At 38.9% G+C, this 24,754-nt stretch overlaps 1 protein-coding gene, 1 non-coding gene and 1 pseudogene across 2 annotated transcripts in view; 2 read left to right on the top strand and 1 right to left on the bottom strand.

Moving 5' to 3' along the window:
* The window catches only part of MKL2 (MKL1/myocardin like 2), a 130,345-nt gene that overhangs the window by 68,154 nt on the left and 37,437 nt on the right, over window positions 1–24,754 (top strand). Inside the window, exons 2-8 of the mRNA XM_023529665.1 lie at window positions 6,678–6,743; window positions 8,819–8,874; window positions 9,990–10,065; window positions 13,895–14,056; window positions 15,710–15,888; window positions 18,933–19,150; window positions 20,120–20,123. Coding sequence (XP_023385433.1) covers window positions 6,678–6,743; window positions 8,819–8,874; window positions 9,990–10,065; window positions 13,895–14,056; window positions 15,710–15,888; window positions 18,933–19,150; window positions 20,120–20,123 — 761 coding nt within the window. The remainder of the gene's footprint in view (window positions 1–6,677; window positions 6,744–8,818; window positions 8,875–9,989; window positions 10,066–13,894; window positions 14,057–15,709; window positions 15,889–18,932; window positions 19,151–20,119; window positions 20,124–24,754) is intronic.
* LOC111738588 lies at window positions 22,117–22,234 on the bottom strand. Its single transcript, XR_002779893.1, has one exon. It is a non-coding gene; the product is annotated as a 5S ribosomal RNA (ribosomal RNA).
* On the top strand, window positions 23,670–23,787 carry LOC111738572 (annotated as a pseudogene).

Genomic DNA, 24,754 nt, shown 5'->3' on the forward strand with positions numbered 1-24,754 from the left:
TTAAAACATGACAATATACATTGTGGGGAAGGAATGAACAAAAAGGTGCTCTCTTACCTTGTAAATGGGAATATAGATTAGAGCAACCATCTGGATTGCAAAGTGCCCCTATCAAAATTTTAAATGTGTTCCATTATTGGAAATTTAATTCTGTGTGTATATAAAATCAAAGGATGCCAAAAAGTGAATCCGGATAATCATTGCAACATTGTTTATGATAGCAAAAAAAATCTAGAAACAAGTATATATGATTGATATATAAGCATATATGGTTGATACAGTGATAATATAACCAGTAAGAAGAATGAGCTAGATTTTATGTTTTTGAAAGCAAATTAACAAACTACATGACCACTATGATCCTACCTTATGTACTTCCTTTGCATATTTTTTGTTGCCGAATAGTCACAAAGCGTTCTCTGGAGCCATGGAAGTTTAACAGCGGTTACCTTTGTGGAGAAGGACTGGAGGTCTAGGGTGGCATGGGCTGACTTTCACTTTTTAATGCTTTTTTTATGTGCATATGTCACTTTTAACAAATAAATAGAAAATGTTCTTATAAAACATGGATTTTAGTGGTGTTAGTGGTCCATGTGGTGAGGTATTTCTGAGTCCCAGGCGTGGAAGGAGACCCTGCAGGATGTGACTGCTTACCCTTTGACTGCTGAATAAACCAATCATGCAAAGAATTCTAAATATGTGCATCTTTGTGGAATTACATTTTTTTTTAATCCTGTAGGAAATCTCCGAACCTCACTCTCAATTCTTTTGTAAACCTAAAACTGCTCTGAAAAAAATAGTCTTTGATGGTTTTATGGGTTTTTTTAATGGTTATCTTCAGCAAATATCTAAAGTAATAGTAGTAACAGTAATAATATTTTAACATTTATTTTTAAGGTAAAGGAAAATAGTTCATCAGCCTTTTGCCCTTTCAATATACATTTTTTAAGATGTCTTTTGCCTCTACCTGAACAAATAAATGCAGTTGAAACCTTTACTGCCCAACTGCTGCGTGATAAAACACCGAAACCAGAGTTGAAGGGGCCTGGCACTTCAGCGTTCCAAGATGCGATTTAGGGGCCGGGCAATTCCTCCTCTATCCAGGTTCAAAAGATAATATGAGAGTGTTGGCTTTTCTAAATTATCTTCTTTTTATAGGATCAGGCCCCTAATTCAATGCTATTTAAACAATACACAATAAATTCTGCCAAAGTCCAACCACTTTGTTCTCTTAAGTATCCAAACATGTTTGAAAATTAAAAATGAAAAAAAAAAGAAAGAAAAGAAACTGAAACCAGGGTCTCTTTTTTTGCTTAGTATTGACTTCAGAGTTAATACATAGTAGTATTCTTTAGTCTTGCATCTTTGCTTTTACCTCTGGTTTGCCCAGCCATCACTTGACTGCTCAGGTTTTGTTTTCTACCCCTCATGGTTCTGTAGTTCATTCTGTCCAGTGTCTTATAATTAAATAATATACATTGCATCCTCTCACTAGCTTGCAGACAGCTGCTCATCTCCCCTCCCCTTCTCAACTCACCCTCCTTCATATCCCATAACTAGCTATTTATAAAGAATTTCCAAGACCATGGCTGCCTGCCATACTGCTTCCCAGAAAGTGTCATTTCTGCCTTGTTTTCATAATATACAGTCCTCAGATGTCCCCTTGCAAACCCTCTGGGCCCAAACTGTGCTTTGTTTTGACTTATTCAAGTCATGCTAAACTGCTGTGTGTTATTAAAAATTCTGCATAATGTGGTTTTTTTTCTTTAGAGTGAAAAGGCACTTTACGTCATATTAAAGAAACATTTCAAACTTTCTACTTATAGAAACAGAAAAGAATAGACATATCACAAAGCAGCTGGAAATTTTAAAGTGGGATATAAGTATTATGTGAAAGACAGTATTGTATTTTAAGGCTTTTTCATATTGGAAACTAATCCTAAAATTTTGTTCTAAAAGCACTTTAAACCATTTAAGAAGCAGGGGAAAGGAACTAAAAGATGCTTTTAAATATCTAAACTACTTGTGAGGCTGAACGAGAACATTTCGTCTTTACCATTAGATAAGCTACCTTTAATTTTCCGGAGTGGTGGTTAAAATTGAATTTTTACTTTTCTTGCATAAAAAAGAGACCAAGTTCAAACACTTTTGTTGACACAATATTGTTTTTATCTGTTATAACAAGGAATAATACTAAGTAGAATTTTCAAAATTATATGTATTTTTAGATGACGGGACGAAGAAGTACAAATTAGTAGTTACAAAACAGTCATAGGGATTCAGGGTATAGCATAGGGAACATAGTATTATTATAATGGTTATGTGTAGTGCCACATGGGTGCTAGAGTAATTGGGGGATCACTTCATACATTATATAAATGTCTAACCAAAAAAAATTTTTTTAAGAAAAAAAAATTATAGTTTTCTCTTTGTTGAAATGTAATAGGAAAAACCACGACTATTAGCCCTAAGAGCTAATAAGACTGTATAACCTTGGAAAAATTCACCAATTAAAATTATTTTCTCTAGATGCATTGGATGTAGTCCATAGTCTCACACGTCTATTATAATTTCAGAGATGATGGTTTGTACACAAAGAAATTAGTCTCCTTACTTCATGGTCATGCCTTACGTGGACCACATAGGATCGGATAGGGAACATATGTCACTTTTATAATAAGTGGAAAGTTTTTTTTAATAAATAAAAGCCTTGGACTCAGGCTAGTTAAGAAAGATGTGACACATACAGTAAAGTGGCACTAGAACCTCCTCTCCTGCTGCCGATGGAGTCTTCGGCCTGCCTCCATGAGTCCTGTCATCGAGAAGTACAGAATTGTTAAAGAATTCTCAACTTGTGGTAATAACCGTGTTTGCACAGAGAATACAATACTAGCTGTATAATGAAATATACTTTTTTGCTATACCCCCCCTCTTTTTGAGAAGATTAAACAGCTTCGAACCCAACCATTTTAAACTTAGGGACTTCCTAGGACCATATATGTTGGATTATTTTCATTTATACATTTTTCAAGGATAAAGACGTTCTTTGAAAATGTTCAGATGTGAGCAATGGTATTTCAACTCTATTATTACTATGCTTTTATTTTCTGAAAGGATGTAGCCGCTCACAGAGTGTTTTGAACTTTTTTCTCCCTGAGAATTCTATAGACTTACACGTTTCTTTTTCTTGAATGTAATTATTGGCAAGATGGCCATGGAGGATACTGAATTTTAGTTAGTTTACTGATAGGATGGAGGCTGTGATGTCAGCCCAATGGCACAGTTCATCAGCTCAACTGGACGCCAGGGGAGGGCACTCTTGGGTTCAGTTTTCAGATGCGAAGCCATCGCCTGGGAGACCGGCTTCTTAGGCAGCCGTGTCACCACCAGCAGCGACTGCCACAGCAGGAAAGCCGCACTGCACCGGTGCCTAGAATTCAGTTTGGGGCTACGGAAGCACAAGCTTGTCAGCACATGTGGTGCCAGGTTGTCCAGAGATCAGCCAGCGTACCAGTTAATTCACTGAAGTAGTGTTTATCCCGAAGAACTACAGCTATGCGACAGGCCCAGTAGCATTCAGTGACCTGGGCTGTCTCTCCCTTCATGCGGACGTGAGCGTGAGGAATGCAGGGGAGGAAGACGGTCTCCAGGCTTCATTCATAAAGGTCCCAGAGAAACTTGGTGGAACACCTCGATCCCACAGCCGTGACCACTGCAAGTCAGGCCCTCTGTCTTCAGGGCGTCTTGCCCCCTTTCCCGATCTTGGATAAGCACCGCTAAATTCGCCCAACTCAAGTTTTCCAGCATTGCAGGACGATTAAGCCGTTTCCATCATTCAAGCCTCATTCTTCCTCGCCTTGGACCTGGAAGATGCAGATGTGGCTGTCAGTTGTCATTAATTATACATTAACTTTTTACACATCTGATGAGTGATAAGTACTAAAAGGAAGTTTGATATTTTCCAGAATTTTGAGCCTGTATTCTACCAATTTGATTGGTACTTTTTATAACCTTTAGTCATTCTCAAAAGAGCTTTTATCAAGTTGTGAATGACTGTTATATTTAATATGAATTAATACTACAATTGTGTTTTTAAATTGACCCACAGTGGTAGTGTACCTCCTATTTAATGGGCATTGTGCCTCATATTCACTATGATGTGCCCAGTGCTGCCCGCCTGTTGAAGCTAAATCAAGCAGGGTCAGCAACAGTCTTAAAAACGTGACTAGTTGTAAGCCTCCTCTTCCATTCACGTTCTTCCTGATGTCTTGTCAAGTGCACATGCCTGGGAAGGCTGCCTGCCACGCCAATTTGAGTAATACTTGTCGTGTGATGATGTTGCTTCTTGGGAAGATTCCATAGGCAGCGATAAGAGCATCGACTGGGAAGATTGCTCTCCTACCTTTGAGCAGTGTGACATAAGTAGGGTTGATTGATTTGCCATCAGACTGGATGGAAAACACAAATGGTTTTTTTTTTTTTGATGTTTGTTTTATTTTAACAATTGGTGTTTGGTGACAAACATTCATTTTGCGTGTTACCCTCGAGGTAGGAGATACCTTTGCACATCAACGTGAAGGTGCGATTTCTAATCAAAGGTGATATAGCTGACAGGGCTGCTGTCAGGAGGCATGAGGATAGCTGTCCAATGGAGAATCAAGAGATGCTTCAAGACTAGCCATCGTCATCACTGTTGGTTTGCAAATCAAGTTGTTGCAAATGTATCCATCATTCCAAGGTGCCATCTCCCAAAAGCACATATTGCGTTTGATACTTCTGTCTCACAAGTATAGTGCTTTGTTTGTTTTAAACCAAAGAAAGGGGCTGTTGATGTTTTCATTATCCTTTCTATTTTACTCCTTCCTTTGAAGACTCCCTTGGGAGAAAGGAAAGATACTATTAGAGATTCTCCAACAGACACGGACCACCATGTTCCAGAAGTGTCAGCCTTTGAGTTAGAGGTTGTCCTGATCATTTTTTCCTCTCAGTATTCCTTTTCCTGGGATTTTACCGCTTGAATATGACCATCTTAATTCAGACAAACATTAACATTCTTGGAAGAGTGTCAGAGTATGCAGGCGTTCGGGTACTATCAGATCCACAAGTCAACTCCTTGGTTATTTTTGTTCCTAGTAAAGTACAGTGGGAACATGCTATCCTCAATAAACTGTAAATTATCAGGGAAGAGATCTTTGTGTTAGAGCATAATTGATTCAAAGTATCACGAAACATTTTAATATGAGAAACGTGTGCATATATTTTTGACTCATTAAAATTTTCTTTTGCTCTGAGTAATAGAATCTTATGTCAGTTGTTTCAGTTCTAAATGGGATGTCATGAAATTGTGATCCTATGGCCCCCAAAAGTAGCAAAATTTTTTTTCAGTATTTAATAAAGGATGATATATCTAGCAGTGAATAAGAAAATATGTTTAAAAGCTATTTTACAGTCTAGCTTTTTTTTTTGAAGTATATCTAAGATTGCACTTTGCTCTGGAGTCAGCACAAGGGCAAGCAAAACACAAAGGGTATGAGGGCCACAGGCCTGTGTCGCCTCGAGTCTTGGGGGCTTATTGCAAGTAGGAGCCGCCACGTGCACTGCATTCGAGCCTCGGTACCAGATCGGTTCGAGCCAGCCTCCTGTTCGAGCTGTCACCCCCTTACTAGAAAATCCTCGGTCTTCTCTACCATGTAAAAAATACACATAGGGAATTTTTTTCTCTTTTTTGCATATCGACAACCCTTAAGCAGACCCTTAATAATCCTAACCTTGGTTTTCATTCCAAGATTTGAAAGAAAAATAAAAATGAAAACTTAAAATTGAATATGAAGTAAACCAAGGAAAATATTTTTCAAAGTTACTTCATATATTCCTTTCTTTTGAAATAAGCTCATCTTCCCGATAAAAATATAAAGATGCTATAAAAGGAATCTCCTTAGAAATCTAGGGGAAATTTTTATTTTTATTAAATTTGGCAAACTGGATTTCTGTATTTCATGATGGATACTGTATTTTCTATAAGTTCTAACAATTCATTTTTTTAAACTAAAATGATATGGCATCAATCGAATTGTAACTTTCTTAGAACTTGTAGAATGAGATGTGTTTTGTTTGTGCAATGATTATTAAACTTTAAGTTCTTAATTTAGAAATGTTCCCTTGTGTCATTAGCAGTATCTCATAGGTCTAATATTCATTATGCAGTTGACCTTCATTAAAGCTATTTACAGTTTGTTCCAGATGGAGTAAGATTCTTCAAATAAGTCAATCTTTCATTAAAATACATTTTTGCTATAACTCGTTTTTTAAAAAAAGCTAAAGGAAGGTCAAGGAATTTCACGTTTCCTACAAATAAGACAATGTAAAAGCTAATTATTTTTGTTTATTTGCCAAGTACTATGTGATTGTATTTAAACAAAAAATACTTAGCGTTATTCATCAAATGAAGATTGTTATTTAATTAAACAAAAATATTCTGAGAACTTCTGAGTTGACCGAACAGGCAGACATCACAAACCGATTTTCATTTCAGAAGTTGGGTGGTGCCAGGTGGTACCCTCATTCAGTTTTGACCTAGAAGATGTTTTGTAAAGCTTAGTTATGTCTCCTCTGGAACTGCATAAGTTGGCTCCTACAGTTGCCTCTAAACTCTAATGGTGATTATTTCCTTTTCACAGTGCTCCAGCTGAGGCTGCAACAAAGGAGGACGAGAGAACAACTAGTGGACCAGGGCATCATGCCACGTAAGGTTTAAGTGTGATGTAACAATATGGACATGTACCGAGAAGAACCTGTATCACACTCTACTTTCAGTTGGAGCCATTTAATCAATATTCAATACCAAAAGAGTTTATAAGGAAAAACACGGCTTCATTTAAAACACATTTGAAAACCACATGCTGCTTAAAAGATTGACTTGCATTTATATCACACGAAGAACACCTTTAAAACTGTAATTCAGCTAACATCAGTTCTTACTTCAAACTGCAACATTTGTTTTATTTTAAAATAATTGAGGTAATCGCTCTACACAGTGGATCCAATATTACTTAGACTTGCAGAAGTAACATGATAAAAATCATTCAAAATTTTGTTCTACTTTATTTTTCTTTTTTTTTTCCTACTTTATTTTTCAAAGTGATGGTCTTTGATGCTATACTATCAGCTATAATATTAAATGTACCTAAGTTACAGGACTAATAAACGTTATTTGTAATTAATAAAATCATTCTTGCCCAAATACAGATTTTTCTCCAATTATCTCTAAGCTTGAGTCCTTCATTTTTGGAAGTTGATTAATTTTAGAATATTTGTCCATGTTGTCTTCTTTACCTTTAATCACCAAGTTTGGAAAATGGTTTTATGTTTTATGGGGGAAGAATGGTGGTTTTTTGTAGGCCATTATTATTATTTATTTGAATTTTTGTCTAAAAATTGATTTCTCTAAGAGGTAACTTATTTGGCTTTAAAAAACTAGGAAGGAATTGCAAAATACATTTATGCTTCCCAGTATTCTGAATCACTAATACTAACTTTTTTTTTGCTTAATGATAAGGAATAGTTTTTCTCTGCAATAGATTTTTCCAATGAAACTTTTATTTCTGGACTCCTATTACTGGAGTATCTAAATATTTTAAAGCTAGCATTGTGACAGAGTCAAAGCTGGTTTGATAATCTGCCAGAGTTCTCCACCACTGCATTCTTGCCTATGAACAGGATTGATCAAATAGGATGAAATTATGATGTTTAACACCATTGCTAAGCCAGCTGTAGTCTTCTTTTGGAAGCTGGTCCCTAGCCAAACCTGCTTGGGCTGGCCTGCTGGGAGTCTTTGTAATGCTTCAAGTACCAGAGCTGACAATAATAATGCTACCAAGACATGACTGGTCACATTTGGGAAATGACGGCCCAAGTAGTCTTATATCCCATCCACGTCATCTGCCCGCCCAATGTCATAATTGCAGGATGTTATCAGACAATGGTGGATATACACAAGATTTTGCAAAAATAAGTGATAGAAATACTGTAGGAGGTGATGTTTTAGTAAACATCACTGACCCTCACTCTGGGATTCTGGAATAGTTAACGTACCAGCAGTTAAGGTATTACAGAATCACTGTCTTTAGAGTGATTCGTGTATGGTTTGGCAGAAAGAGCATGAACCCTTCAAATTCAGAATTCTAGATTCAAATCCCACTTTGACCCTCATCTAGCTATAAGACTTCAAGACTTCATTTAACCCCTTGAGCCTTTCATCTGCACTGAGGCGAATGCCTGCCATGCTCGGTCCTTGTGATGATCAATAGATTTAACTCTGACCACCACAGAGCACAGGGCTAAGCCCATCGTGGTTCTCAGTAAATGGTAACGTGGGTTTGTGAGGCATGGAGGACATTGTGGGGTGCAGAGTGTCCTCATGGTCAAGGTTAGGGCACTCGAAGTTAAATATCCTGAGGACATTTAGGCCTTTCCCATACAGAGCAAAGACCTGCGAAGAAATGGTCTAACAGTTCCCTTGAGGGTGGTAATTTGCTCCAACTATTATTGGTTGGAACTAGTCGGACCTGATATTTACATTGTCATTATTTTTACAGCTCTGTTTTAAATGTTCACCGTTTTATTTGTGAAATTCATAATTTCAATTCTGAGACACTTAAGGTTCCAAATTCTATAGATCTAAAAGAACTAGTAAATAAATGGAACTGTAGATGGGAACTATAAGATTAAGAAGGAGCATCAACAAGATACACTGTAACGTTTGCCTGAAGCATTAACTTCTCTGTTTTTACCATGGGAATGATTTCTTTTCCTCTCACAGCTTTGAAGAGCCCAGCCGCATTCCATGAGCAGATAAAAAGCTTGGAACGAGCCAGAGTAAGAAATCTCAGTTTAAAATGCTCTACTTCTCTCTTTTATTTTAAAGTACCTGTGGGCAAATAGCAGTCTTACTCCTAGATATGCCAGGAGAGAAAATACAGTGCCTTTTCAGGACACATGGCACATAGAGTAATGTATTCTGGAGCAGTTTTATCTTGGAGGTTTGTAGGATATAAGTGACATTCAAATTTTGTTCTTTTAAAACTAGTAACTCGCTTTGTACAAAAGACAAATCACACTCTTCACTTTCTTGCTTTCAGAGCATAACCACAGTTCCTAGAATAATAACAGAGTAATTCTGCCCTTTGTTACCCTGGGAGACCGCAGCCCCAGTGAGGTGCTGACACCAGATCCTTGGGTCTGTGTTACCTGTGCATTTGACCATGTGGGTGAATAAGGAATATTGCTGCGTTCAACTCTGCTTTATTCTTTGAATTGACTCTATCATAGCTGCACAGCAAATTGATGTTTATTCTTTTTCTTTAAAAAGTACCATTTATTCTTTTTGTTTTAGGGAAAACTTCTATCACGTGTTAAGAAAAGCATGTTCCAAAAATTCCATAAGAATTTTCCCAGGATATAATGATGATCTCTTAGAGTCTTGTAAAATGTAAAACTCATTTTCAAGTCTTATTGTTTGGAGTTGAGTACAGTTCTGAATAAGAAAATATGATCAAGGATATGAACTCATCAAAGATAGTACATGATAATTTTTAGGAAATCTGTTATCTAGGTGAATTTTTACTTGACCCGATGTCTAGATTTTATGGATTTTAGATACTTAAATGTTCAAAATCCTATGTCTATTCAAAACTCAGCTTCAAAATTATGAGCCTTTGCCTTTCTGAAGTTTTAAAATAAAAGCCTACAAAGTGCTTGCTTTGTACCAGTATGGACGTCAAAGCCCTGTACAGTTTTGAAGGCTGGAATTTAAATCATGTATTGGATAATAGTCTCTCAAAGTACTAATTTCTATTCTTTTCTTCCTCTCAAAATCATGACCAAAAGGGTATCAATTTATTTAAATGGAGTACCTTGAGAGAAAAAAATATATAAAACCACAGTAAGTCATCAACAATTTATGGTAAGACTTTTTTTTTTTTTTTTTAAAGACTGAAAACTTTTTGAAGCACAAGATCCGGAGCCGACCGGACCGCTCTGAGCTTGTCAGGATGCACATTCTAGAAGGTGAAGGTTTTACTTCTACGTATTTTGCTGCGTTTTTCTCAAGAGAAGAAGTGAGAATGTCACCATTTCTGTTTATTCCCATTTTAATAACTTTTTACCCCACAGGCTGACATCCTCCACATTGGATAGCAACGTGAAGACGCAGTTAAATATTATGTTAGATACGTGGGGAAGGTTTGCTTCTCCAAATAACCAGCTGACGACTGGCTCTTCCCCTCCAGCTGGTGCCGTAGGTGTCCCTCCCATACTGTTCTGGAAAAACAGCTTTGGTCCAGAGGACTCCTCCACTAGTGAGGGAACCTGTGCCCACTCCTTAAGTCATAAAGGGTGTGACAACCACAAGTCTAACCCTAGATTTCAAGCTGCTTGGGCCCTGTTATGCCTACCTGGCATGGTGCCCACACACAGCATTTTTCCTTTGTTGCTACTTACACACAACAGTCCAACTCGATCTGACCATTACCAGAACTACCACCCTCTAGGCCCACCGGATTTTCTCGATGAGCTAGCCTCATCACCTGTGAAGCGTGGAGGGACAGCTCTGTTCCATTTTTGGTGAGACACAAGGCTCAGGCCAGTATGTTTTTCTTTCTAAAAAAAAAAAAAAGCATTCTTGAAAGCTGGTTTCTCCACCATTATTCCCTGAGTTACATTTTCTTGCATTGTTCTGCTTCTTTGACCAATTTATTGGGCAAGACAAAAACTTGACCCTGTGATAGTCCTGAGTGTGTCAAACCTTGAGAACATACAGAAGAGTCTGAAAATGCCTCACACATTTAGAGACAGTTATCAGGTAGAAAGAAGATTAGAATTGTTCCCTCTGGCCTAATGATAGAGTTAGTATTAGAATTGTGTTGGCATTATGAAGTATTAAATTGTAGCTCAATGAAAGGAACAATATCCTAAAGACCAGACATGTCCAAAAATAAAATATTTTGGAAGCAATATGGTCACTCTTATCAGAGGTGTTCATTCATTGGCCAGTGTCTGCACCGGAAGCCCAGGTGAGCCAGACGGATGCCTGCCTTCGTGAAGCTTACAGATAATAAACGGGCAAAAGAAATGGCTTCCAGATTGTGAGAGGTGTAAACAGGCTGACAGCACCTGAATGGTGCTGTAAAGACGTTCCGAGCATCAGGCTTGTCTGTAACTCGAAGTGAGGCCTCTTCCAATACAGAGATTCTGTGATGATGTGACCATCCTCACATCTGGGGCAGGAGGTGAGAAGTTTACGGCTTTCTCTAATTTGGGTTATGTCCTCAGAAGTTCACTGGACTGAAAAAGCTTTTCCAGAACTCCAGTGGTAGGGTAGGAGCAGCTGCCAGCTGTGAGGGATAAGTGGATCTTCAAAGAAACAGATTTACTGGTAAGTAACTAGGTAAATGGCTCCTTCTATGCCTGAAAATATCTTGAGCTGTAAGGGACAGTTTTGTAGGAATAATGCTGTCTGTTTTCACTTGCCTTCTAATTATAACAGGCTTTATTAATGTGATTAAAACTAAGGCAAATACACTTAACTATCAAAAGGAATCATACTTTTTTTTTTTAAAAGAAGGCTACCCAAGGTTTAAAAACCTAACTGTGTATGTGAATGAACTGTAAGTGATGTTTTGAGGACATCCATTCTCAAGCTGGGATTATTGAAGGAAGAATGTATCACGTTTGAGTTTTTAAATATCTTAGAACCATTTTAACTTACTTTAACTTATTTTAACATTAATCCAATTTTGATCAGACTGGTTGTTTGGGAGGCAGAAGTATAAATTATTTTCTGAAGTTCAGCCGCTGAAATCCAGCCTCAGCCTCATGGAGATGAGGAAGCAATAAGAGAACAAACAGAAACATAGCAAAATGCCAGCCTCTGGCTATTTACTTTTGGAGTATTTTCCTTCTAAACATTCCTGATATCACCGGATGGTGTCAGTGAGTGAGAGCAGAAAGGCAGAAGACTCTCCCAGCGAGATCTTAACAGAAGCGTTAAGTATCAGCCTACGAGTGGTTTGCGTGATCTAACTCTCCCCGCCTGTCATCTTCCTGTGTGCTTAGAAGTGTTTTGTCTAACAAGGCTGAGGCCACCGTTACGTAGGAAAATTATAAAAATGAGATGACCAAACATGTTATTTTAACATATCGAAATGTGTATTTATCTGCCAAAGTTCTGACCGAGGGCTAGGGCCTTTGCTTTGGGAAAGGCTTCAATGAATGGAGCTCACATCTTCTTTGCATAAAGCAGTATTTGTACATCATCTGCGATTTCCATTTAGTGGAACAAAACTTAAAGACACTTGAAAAGCAATCTGACTTTAAAAATCCTAGATTTTCCCAAATCTTTTAGTTGTTAGTAGCCTTAATTTGACAGTGATTGATTTTTTTTTAATGACTCATCTTTATCAAGTTGTTTGAAAGCATTTAACTTAGGTTTCCAAGAAATAATAATTGTATTTTTGAAGTTTATCATTTCCCCATAACATTTAGTTAATTACGCATTGACAGGAGCAATCCCAGCAGGTATGAACTATTTTGCAGGCAGTCAAGGTTGGCTTTGGCAAACGTGTGACTCAGCTGGTAGAGAGAAGTACCCTATGCTGGCCCTTGAACTGCGCAGATCCACTTATATGAGCTCTTTTTCAATAAATACTATAAATGTATTTTCTCTTCCTCATGTTTTTCTTAATAGCATTTTTCTTTTCAGTAGCTTACTTTATTGTAAGAATACAGTATGTGACACATAGGCATAAACTATGCGTGACTCAAGTGTGTTATCAGCAGGGCTTCCAGTCAGCAGTAAGCTGTTAGTGGTTAAGTTTAGGGGAAATCAAAGCTTATAGGTGGATTTTCGACTATGTGGGGAGTTGGCACCCCTAACCCCCAGATTGTTTGAAGGTCACCTGTACTCAGATGTGCTGGTGAGTAGTTTACCGGCCATGGCTTTCAGTGAGCCTTAGGCTTCAGTCAGGACATTTTACCTGCAAAATGAAGAACATCAGTTAATCCTGAGAATACTTGTGGGGAATTTCATTAGAAGACTTACTGTATAATTTAAGAAGCAAGCAACTTTCAGAATTTTGGGTTAACACCTCATCATTATTTTAAATCAATTATAAACATTATTTAGAACAGTGTAATGAAGTTAATGAGTTACCATAAACACAAATAATTGACAGAATTATGCAAATGAGCAAGTTACATTTATAGCAGTTTCACATCTGTTGTACAACTTTGTGCATTTGTAAGCAGATGAGTCGATGCTTCTGTGTGACTGTTAATTACTGTGTACGGTGAGTGAATATTCTTATCAGACACAAGGTTACATATTCAGAAATAAACCCAAATTCTTAATTATGGTGTTGGAGTCTGTTACAATATGATTTGTAGGTCTTCCCATTGACTCCTGCAGAGAAGCTTATATCCTAAGATACGAGCCTCCCCTCGTAGGATCTGACTTTTTAATGTAGCCAGATCTAAAACAGATCTTGAGCCATAGACCACGTCTGTCTTGTGCATCCTCTGTGTCTCCAGTACCTAATAATTGTGAATATGACCCTCCTGTCATAAATGAACAGTTGCAGTACCCCATTTTTCACTTGAATTCATGTTCATTTGGGTCAGAGGGCATGCATATTGACAATATAGACAATATAAAGCTACCCAGAACTAAAAATATAAACTGTATACTGGAGCATGCTTTAACAGTCATTTTTCTCTTGCCATAAATATCTTGAGAACACACAAATATGCTTAAACCGATTTAAATTAGTTGGCCTGAAATAGCATTATGGAATAGAGATGGGAATTCAAGTGATGGTTAGAACTGTGTTTCTTCTTTCAGAAACATTTGCAGAGCCATCCCTGCAGGCCACTCAGATGAAGCTGAAAAGAGCTCGCCTGGCGGACGATCTGAACGAGAAGATCGCACAGCGCCCCGGCCCCATGGAGCTGGTGGAGAAGAACATCCTGCCTGTGGACTCCAGTGTTAAGGAAGCGATTATAGGCAAGCCTCTCAAGTTCACCATGTTCTGGGAAGTTTTAGATCAAAACAAATGTAGTTAAAAAGGCCAGCACCAATCATGGGTATGGCTTTCCGGGTGAGTTAGAAATTAAATTGGTGCCGATTCCCATTATTACTGAGATATATCTATATATCTATATCTCTGTCTGTCTATCTATCTATATATATATACATATACATACACATACACACACGCGCACGCACAAGTCTCTCGGTACCCACGGAGGCTTAGTTCCAGGACCCCCTAGAGATACCAAACTGGAAGACACCCAAGTCCCAAGTCTCGCATTTAAAATGGCGTAGTATTTGCATGTGACCTACGCACATCTTCCTGTGTACCTTAAGTCTTCTCTAGAGTACTTATAATACCTATGTAAACATTTGTTACACTGTGTTGTTTAGGGATTAATGACAAGAAAAAATGTCTATACTTGTCCAGTACAGATGCAACCTAACTAGGTAGTACGTGTCAGCAGCAACGTAACTTTTATCAAATATTTTCGATCTGGGAGCATTTGAATCTGAGGGTGCAGAACCCGTATATGCAGAGGGCCAGCTGTGTATTATGTGTTGTGAGACCAGCATCACTAACCAGTTAACACAGATTCTTAACATCTGAGGTTTCGATTTTTAAGTTCTGATTTCATGATCGTGTTTTCTAAGTTAAACTTACTGTATTATACTGTTTAGTTTCTGTTGTTTTGTTTAAAATTCTTACAGGCTTTTCATTATTTTCATTCTGTGTACTTCCAGGAAAGATAAAGAGAAAAATAGCTTGTTCAGTGCCAGTTCGGCAAGGTGAAGAGCAGACGAGTGTGGGCGCACTCATTAAGAAGAGCAGCATCTGTCCATTCTGTGTCGCTCTCATCATCTCAGTTACTAAAGTCCACCCCGCCTCCCGCCCCATTTCTTTTGGTGTGGCCTTAGCAGGAAAAAAAATTCCAGAACAATGCCGCTTATTCAGCCAGCAATTTTTAAAAGTTAATATCCTATTTAAACTATGGTAGTTTCATCACTCATGGGGACTTTTTATTTTGCATGAGCACGAGTTTCAGTCTTAGGCAACGTCAGTAATTCTGAGTGGTGCAGTCACCTGTGATCCACTCAGCCCCCAGAAGTAAGGCGTCGGTGTATCTGGCCGCCCCACGAGGTGGGACTAAGCAGGATTCCCCGTCGAAGCCCCATTTCCCAGTACCTCAATGTGTTTGTACCAGCTGGATTTCAAGTCGGGATCCAGACAAGGTCCACACATCACCTTTGGCTTGGTGGACCTCTTCCGTCTTATTCTTTCGGTGGCTCTCCCTCCTTTCTTTTCTCACTATTTATTTGTTGGTAAATGGACGTGTTTTGTTCTTTAGCATTTCCACATCCTGGATTTTATGTTCTTGTCTCCTGTACTTCCTGTAGCTGGTAGTTGGGTCCAGAGGCTTGATCTGACTTGGGTTTGATTTCTTTTCTCCAAGAGCTCATCGTGGGGAGTGGTGTGCTCTTCCCTTGGGTAGTACGTGATGGTCTTCTTTTTTTTTTTTTTAAACAGGTTAAGTTTTTATTAAAAAAACAATGTTTCTCTTCCTTTTTCATTTTAAGCCTGGTATTCCAAGGCCAAGATAAATTAAGAATCATTTCTTTCTTTAGGTGTTGGGAAGGAAGACTATCCACAGACTCAGGGCGATTTCTCATTTGATGAAGACAGCAGTGATGCTTTATCTCCGGACCAGCCCGCCAGCCAGGAGTCGCAAGGGTCAGCCGCGTCCCCCAGTGAGCCCAAAGTCAGTGAGTCGCCGTCTCCTGTGACCACGAACACTCCAGCCCAGGTATCGCCTTCCTTGTGTTTACCCCTAAATAGAGAAAGTGCCTTGTTTTTTACATATCAAGTATATATCTTTATTTTATGTATCGATACATTCTCACTAGAAAAGTTTGAAAATGTGGGAAAATAAAAGTTTTTCATCTGTAATCTAGCCACTGTTAACATTTTTCAGTAGATTCTTACATTTTATTTCTGTTCTGTATACACATTTTTATCTTACAGTTTTGCAATACACTTTTTAAATTTTTTCACATAATTTTTGGGGGACATAATTCACATACCATAAAATCCAGCTTTTTTTTAATCTTTACCATTTTAAACTGTACGGTTCAGTAGTGTTAAGCATACTCACACTGTTGTGCAACAATCTCCAGAACTTTCGTCTTGCAAAATTGAAACTATACCCACTGAACAGCTCCTAGCTCCCTCTTTACCCAGGCGCTGGCAACCATTATATTTGTCTCTGTGAATTTGACCACTTTAGGTATCTCATGTAAGTGGGCTCACAGTATCTGTCGTTTATGACTGTCTTATTTCACTTAGCATAATGTCCTCAAAGTTCGTTCATGTTGTAGCATGTGGCAGTAGCTCCTTCACTTTGAAGGCTGAATCATGCTGTTGTATGGATATACCACATTTTGTTTACCCACTTGTCAGAGACATTGGGTTTCTTCCATCTCTTGGCTGTTGTGGGTAAAGGTGCTGTGTACATGGGTGTGGAAATATCTCTTTGAGACCGTGCTTTCAGTTTTTTGGAGCATGTACCAAAAGTGGGGGTGCTGAGTCATGCGGTCATTCTATTTTTAATTCGTTGAGGAGCCTCCGTACTGGTCCCCATAGTGGTTGTGCCATTTCATGCTCCCATCAGTGCACAAGGGTCCCAGTTTCTCCACATCCTTGCTGACACTTGTTAGTTTATGTTCTTTTGATAGTAGACATTCCATGGTGTGAGGTCATGTCTAACTGCGGTTTCGGTTTTCACTTCTCTGATGGTTAGTGATGTTGAGTACCCTCTCATGTGCTTGTTGGACATTTGTATATTATCTTTGGAGAAATGTCTATTCAAGTCCTTTGCCCATTTAAAAAAAAATCAGGTTATTTGTTTTTTTGTTGTTGAGTTGTAATTCTTCATATATTCTGGATATTAACCTCTTATCAAACGTATGATTCGCAGATATTTTCTCCCATTCCATGTGTCACCTTTTCACTCTATTGACAGTGTCCTTTAATGCACAGAAATTTTTAGTTTGGTATAGTCCCTCGTCAATAAATATATATTTGTATCATTTTAATTGCTACATCGTATTCAGTTGAACTTAGATAATGTATCTATTTTAATCAGTTCCCTATTGTTGGTTATGTGGAGTCGTTTCCTGTATTTCACTCTTCTGACACGCAATAATAAGAGCCTCGATTGTATTCTCACGTATTTGCTACACCCTGGTTTTTGTTAGACACTAGTCTCGTTATTTCTTTGGATAGTTACCAGATATCAGAATGGACTTGGACCTTTGGTAGGCAAAAGACAAGCACTTTAACCACCTTCGGGAGGGTAATACAGATTTCCAGTCACTGCCTTTGCCACAAGTCAGTAATATCACTACTTTAAACCCTGCAGATTCGAATGTTTTAATTGCCTCCTTGATTTTGGTTAGATTGAATTCATTTGTTCAACATATATTTAATGAGCACCTATTATGTGTCAGATTGTATTGGGACTAGTCTAGTGCATGCAAAGGAATCTAATAAATATTTTTGATAATTGCATTGGAAATTCAAATGTCTTCGTTTTCCATAGGTGTTTGTGTTTCTTTTGGTTTTATAAAAACTCTTATGCTGCACATAATTTGCTGTTTTTTTAATCTCTCCTTATGGTGTTCTTGACTTGCTGAAATTTTAATTGGATTTTGTTATTTTGAAGTCAAAACTATTGAACTACTTAATGAGATTGGTCAAGTTCAGTAGAAAATACTCTTATAAAAGCTGAGTATCATCGAATTCTGAGTTGGAAAGCAGTTTAGCATTTACTTGCCTGAACCCTCACACCAGGGGAGGCCTGGGTTCAGAGAGGTGCGGAACTAAAAGTGTGTGTGTGTTTTCTCACAGCATTTCTTTCCATTCAGGAATGTCAATTTGTTAGTGACTGGGTCCGTCGGCTTCATTTTCTTCCTTGCACTTATCACCCGTGATCTGAAATACAGTAGCTTCTTTATTGTGTCTGTGCCTTATGAGCCTATGAGGACAGGGGCTTTGACTCAGACAAGACCTAGGTAGTGTGTAGTGTGCATGCACGAGTGTGTCCTGCACACCTAGTGCAGGGCCTGGTACAGAGGATGGGCTCGGTTGGCGCTGGCTGGAAGCCAGTAGCATGAGTGCAAGGACCGCGCTGCCATACTGTGCGCTCCTACCTGCAGGCAGAGCCCTCCCGCCCCGGAGTCCAAGGGCAGCTGCAGTTCATGTTCTCTTGGTGCAGTTTGTGGGGCGAGAGTGACCACCCCCTCGGCTTCGCTGGAACCTGGCCTGGAAGAAGGACGAGGGTCAGTGACCAGCCCACGCACGGTCTGAAAGGGAGAGCAAGGGAGACCAGCCCCTACTGTGTTCTCACGTGTTTGCTGCGCCCTGGTTTTGAGCTTTAAAAATAGGGCTAAAAAGAATGTCAAGTATGCAAGTAAATACCCTTAAAAAACAGTTCTTCTCATCCATGTGGGTTGGTTATTCTCTGCTTCTGTCCGAAGAGGTCAGGATATCAGACCGCTGTTAGCATGGCCTTAGCTTTTAGTGACAAAATTTCTGTCACCGTCTACCTGGTAATGGCTTCGTGACAATTCCACCTGTGTAAGAGATGGGCCTTCTCCTTTTCCCAGCATTGCTTGTACTGTTAGGTGTTTCTTTGGTCTTGAAACTTGGTCTCCAGCTAAGTTCGTAAGTGAGAAAATTTAACCAGAGGCAGTCCCACCCAGGGGGCTGGCATTCCAGGGTTCCTTGAAGGAAAAGAGGCACAGCAGTGTTTCTTGAAGAATAAATACGGTCTGTTTATTGTCGGTGCAGTGCACACTTGAGCCTCGGGTCATCCCCACTGCAGTGCCCGGTTCACGACCCCAGAGGTGCCAGCATGTGCAGACCGGTACTGCCCGCTGTCCCCTGCGGGCCAGGCGTTGCAGTGGTCCCTCCCACCGCACCCCACCGCCCTTCGGGGAAGAGAACCCAGGACACACAGGGCTCGCCACAGCCTCACCTGTCACTCCGCTTCTGCACCACACACCTGAGCTTTCTTAATTGTGTCCTTCGGTAAACTCCCTTGTATTACGTTTTAGTGTTTGTAAGTAAGGAATCTGACAAACACTCTTTATTATTATACTTTTATTCATGCAATTAAAGAAGCATCTCCCTGTTAACTGTGTTGTATTGATGTCGAAGAAAGGTACTCCTCCACGCAGGATTGTGAGGATGTTGTCAGTTTGTTGTCGGTTTCATTTAAGTCAACTACAGAGGCAAACGTTATGACGCCTGTAAGGTCTGAGATTTTTACGTCATCTAGAAGTGATAATTAGGTTTTGTTTTGGCAAATGTTGCACTTTAGTTATTTTCACTGTTATCCAGTATTTATAGAATTTGTCCAAGAATCTCACTTGATACAAAAAATGTATATTTTCTCCCTGAATATAATTACTTTCACAATTGTCATTTAAGGGGAAAGTACCTAAAACATTGCTTCTCATTAGATATCAGCTTCCAGAGGGCAGGACATCCCCTCATTTTATCTTAATAACTTCATACTGAACTCACAGGGTCCAAGCACAGCAAGTGCTTGTTGCTTTAGTGAATAAAAATCCCTGGGAGATTCTCTCTGCGATATACTGTTGCTTGCTTTAGATATCATTGTACCTCCTTCCCACGCGCCCCCCCCCAAAAAAAAGTCAGTCTCATCACTGTTATTATAATAGTTCTTACAAAGCAAAGGCAATGAAAGGGCAGCATACACGTCTTGTTTGTAGGGTGTTCTCTGAGATTCTCAGGTTTTAATCTTTAACATGGAAACTCAATGTAAGAGTTCGATAGTGAGTTTATTTACCAGGGACCATTAGTCCTCACATCGCCTGTAGGGAAGGGACTGGTGAGTGTGTATTTTTAGTTTGTTTAATTTCCAATGCATTGTGGACTGATCCTCTTGTAAAATACAGTAAAAATAGTGGAGTGACATCAAATTTCTGTAATATTTCCTGTACTTGTCACAGGCAGGTAACAAAGGTCCACTGACCGTACTTTGACCATACTTTGAGCAATGCCGAAAACCTTAACCAAGTTTTTTTCGTATGTTGATTAAGTATCATTTCATACTACATGTTTAATCCTATGGCTTAAATACATTTTTTCTAATTTTCCTGTTAAACTTTTTTAATGCTTGGCCTAATAAAAGTTCAAGGCCAGTGTACAGAATTTCTTTTAGGTTCTTTAAAAATCATATTTTCAGATAAATAGTCGAGAGAAAATTAGCCTCAAAATTTCTTAATGCTCTGCTTTATTCCAAAATGTCTTAGGACATAGAGTCACCTTAATTCTTTTCAGAACACACAAATACCAGAGGATTAAGTCCCACAGGAAATTATTCAAATAAAAGAAACATTCCTTACCAAAAAAGTAACATAATATCTAGGTAAAGAACGGAGTTTTCTAAGCACTTGTCTTGCAATCCCAGTGCTAGAATGCTAATGATCTTGCGACATGGACAGTACAATGCACCACCATGTCCTTCCTTCCGAACGTGACTTCTAATGGTGAAAAAATTCTTTGAAATATATATTTCTGTGTGGCCTTTTCCTTGGACCTTTCTCTTGTCTTTTCAATTCTGATCCAAGTATAGCTGGAAAGGAATTTGCCATAATGTTAATGAAACACGCATCACATATTGGGGCTCAGCTTATTTTATGCTTGAACAATGGAAAGTGCAGAAAATTAAGAAGAGCCCCATGTAGTACCAAGGGTGTTATGAGGGCTCTTTTAATCTGAAGACTCCTTTCTCTGAGCAATTTCTGAAGCCACCTCGCTGGTCACTTTTTATAAACACACGGGTGTTTACCTGGAAGCGTGGTCCAGCAGGGTCTGTGTTCACCTTCAGGCCCGCGCTGTGAGGACGGAGCCTGCGCTGAGTTTGAAATTGTGCTGAAAGCGAACCAGTCTCCTGGTTGCTACACGTTTTCAGGAAGACGAACTCAGGAGAACCTGGGAGACTGTCCACTACCTGCTTTTTCTCTTTGTATCAAGGGACCTTTAGCCTAATGATACAGAAACCTGAGGTTTAAGCTAACAGTGAGGATGAGCAAGGTCTCATAGGTTAGCCGTGCACTCACATACTAAATAATCAGAATTATACTAACTTTTATTACAAATACTTATCAGTAAAAGCCTGAATAGGGTATCAAAGATACCGACTGTACTTTCTGTTGTTACCTCTTCAGTCATGCTTTTTATACCATATCAAGAGGACTCCACTGCTAATACTGAGATTTCGAGTTTGTTTCCAGCCTTAACAGTGAACTTGTGTTCCATCCCAATTCCTATTTCCCTTGTGACCAACAGGAAAGTGCCAAAACCAGTGCATTCTGCAGAACACACCTTTTAGATTTATTCGTAAATAAATAAATGTTTATTGAACATAATTGAGATGATTAAAAACTAATGGCTAACATTGCCGAGCTCTTACTGGAGCCCAGTGCTGAGCTACTTGTTCTATGTGTCACCTGGAGCAGGTGTCTTGAAAACAGCGTCTGTTTAGCCCACACAGGGTTTGAACTAATGACTTTGTTCTCATTAGACCAACAGTTTGAGATTTTCCTTAAGACTGTTTCCTTAAGACTTAACACATTACTCTGTCATCCTTGTACGACTCAGAGTGACAGCTGTTACGTGTGTTACTTAAATATACATAACATTATTTCCTCAACTATACAGTTTACCGAAGTGTCATAACTCAGTTACCAAAAACGAATAATAGCAGTTCTCTAATAGTTACAATGCTGCCACATTCTGGCCCCTCACAGTCACTTTGACTAACTCGTGAATCACCAACAGGGTTACACCAAGGTTGTAATGGACATTCTGCCTGATTCCAGAAACTATAGTATAGTAAACACTGTGTGGCAGCTTCAGAAAGAGGACTGTGTTTAAGTGAGGTGGACATCAGCTCTAGGGTTTTTCAAAGTCGATCTAAAGTATTAATAACATTTTTCTTTATTGCCTACAGCACCTGGTATCCTAGGTGGTCTCCCATCCAAGTACTAACCAGGCCCGACCCTGCTTAACTTCCGAGATCAGACGAGATCGGGCGTGTTCAGGGTGGCATAGCCGTAGACATTAATAACATTTTTATATTGACCGTTCCTTGAAGTTACTACCAAAAGCAATAGATTCATTCGTGGTTAGAGTAGATCGGTGATACTCTGAGTGATTGCCCCTCTGCTTTGTGGCATTATTTTAGTTGTAGTATTAGTTATAATCGAACTATTAAAAATCAGAGGTACTAAATAGCTTCACGTTTAGATTTTTATGCATGCATCTGCATGCTTAACACTGTCTCACAAGTGATAGGAAATCTCACTCTAAAAGAAAATGTATGTCAACAGTGGCAGAATAGGAAGGACCAAGCCCTTGTTGTCCCATAGAAACATTAAATAAACTACAGACTGACTAAAATAACTTTATAAGAGCTCTGGAAACCAGTCAGTGACCTCTACCAACCAAAAAAATACCCAGTCAAGAAAAAAGTAGAAAATGTCATGGTGTTTTTACTCACCCTTGCCCACCCTCCCTGGCAGGTTGTCACAAAGCAGCAGCCCAATACCCAGCTCCCCACCTCGAGATGGAAGGGGCAGAACACAACTTGTTTGCAGCCTTCTGGCCTGTCCATGGGTTTCTGTCTTGTCTCACTCAGAAGTCAGACAGGTAAAAGCACGTGGTTTGGCTTGCAGGCTCTCAGCCATGGCAGGCAACGACAGGAGCCGTGACATGTGAAACAGAGAGACTGCAGACCCACAGACACCTGGGTGTAATTTATTTTATAACTCCACTTTTTATTTTCTACAGGATTTAAGCAACAAATGCACAGAAAAATGATCTGTTAATGACTACGCAGTATATAATGATGTAACTTGTGGCATCAGTAATATAAAGTGGAGGACGTAGCTGTAAAGAAGTAGTTTTTGTATGTAAATGAAGTTGGTGTTAATATAAGGTAGATGTCATACCTTTACGATGTTATATTTAACCCCCATAGTAACCACAAAGGAAATATCTAAAGGAAATGAGAAAGGAGTCACTACAGAAAATCTAACACATAAATGAGAAGACATCCCATGTTCATGGATTAGAAAACTTAGTATTCATTACTAAAGTGTCAGTACTCCCAATCTACAGATTCAGTGCAATTCCTATCAAAATCCCAATGACGATGTTTTACAGAAATAGGAAAATTCATCCTAAAATTTATATGGACTCTCAAGGGACCCCAGATAGCCAAAACAGTCTTGAAAAAGAACAAAGTTGGAGATGTCACACTTCCTGATTTCAAAACTTACTACAGAGCTACGGTAATCAAAGCAGTGTGGTTCTGGCATAAAGACAGATACAGACCAGTGGAATAGAATAGAGAGAAATAAGTCTTCATTTATAGGTTTAAAACATTTTGACAAGGGTGCCAAGGCCCTCAGTAGGGAAGGGACAGTTTTTTCAATAAATGGTGTTGAGAAAACTGGGTATCCACAAGCAAAAGAATGAAATTAGACCCTTATTGTCTATGGCCATGCCGCCCTGAACAAGCCCAATTCCGTCTGATTTGAGAAGCTAAGCAGGGTTGGGCCTGGTTAGTACTTGGATAGGAGACCTCTAGGAAGACCAGGTGCTGTAGGCGTAAAAAATAAAAAAAATTTAAAAAAATAAGGGATTGTAAGCTGACAAGGTCCTTGCAATCTGTGAGGTCAAACAAGGGTTGCCTCGCCTAAAAAAAAAAAAAAATTGGGCCCTTACCTAACACCATATATGAAGATTAACTCAAAATGGACAAAGACCTAAATATGAACTAAAACTATAAAACCCTTAGAAGAAAACATATAGGAATGCTTTATGACATTGGATTTGGCAATGATTTCTTAGTTATTACACCAAGGCAACAAAAGAAAAAATAGATAATTAGGCTACATCAAAATTAAAAACTGTGCATAAAAGGACACTATTAACAGAATAAAAAGCAACCCACAGAATGGGAGGAAATACTTACAAATCATCTATCTGATAAAGGGTTAATACCCAGAATATATAAAGGAATCCACAACTCAACAACAAAAAAAATCCTAATTAAAAAATGGGCAAAGGACTAGAATAGACATTTCTCCAGAGAAGATAAACAAATGGCCAATAAAAACATGAAAAGATGCTCAGCATCATGAAATTGCTAAAAAATAAAAAAGCAAATCAAAACCACAATCTCAACTCACACCACTAAACTGGCAACTATCAAAATAGCATGAATTAACAAGAGTCATCAAGGATGAGGAGAAACCGAAACCCTTGCACACTGCTGGTGGGATGGGGAAATGGTGCAATCACTATAGAAAACGGTACGGCAGTTCCTCAAAAGTTAAAGATGGAATTAGCACGTGACCCAGAAAATCCACTTCTACGTATACGCCCCAAAGAATCAAAAGCAGGGACTTGAGCAGGCACCTGTACACCCATGTGCATAGCAGCAGCATTCACAGTAACCACAGGGAGAAGCAACCCACGTTATTCTTGTGTTCTGCTGGAGTCCGGATTTCTGGGTAGCCAGGTCACACTGAAATGCCAGAAGAGCTCTTAAGATGGGCGTGGCAGTAGTCAGG

This window comes from Pteropus vampyrus, unplaced genomic scaffold (assembly GCF_000151845.1).
Source record: "Pteropus vampyrus isolate Shadow unplaced genomic scaffold, Pvam_2.0 Scaffold40, whole genome shotgun sequence".
Lineage (NCBI taxonomy): Eukaryota > Metazoa > Chordata > Mammalia > Chiroptera > Pteropodidae > Pteropus > Pteropus vampyrus.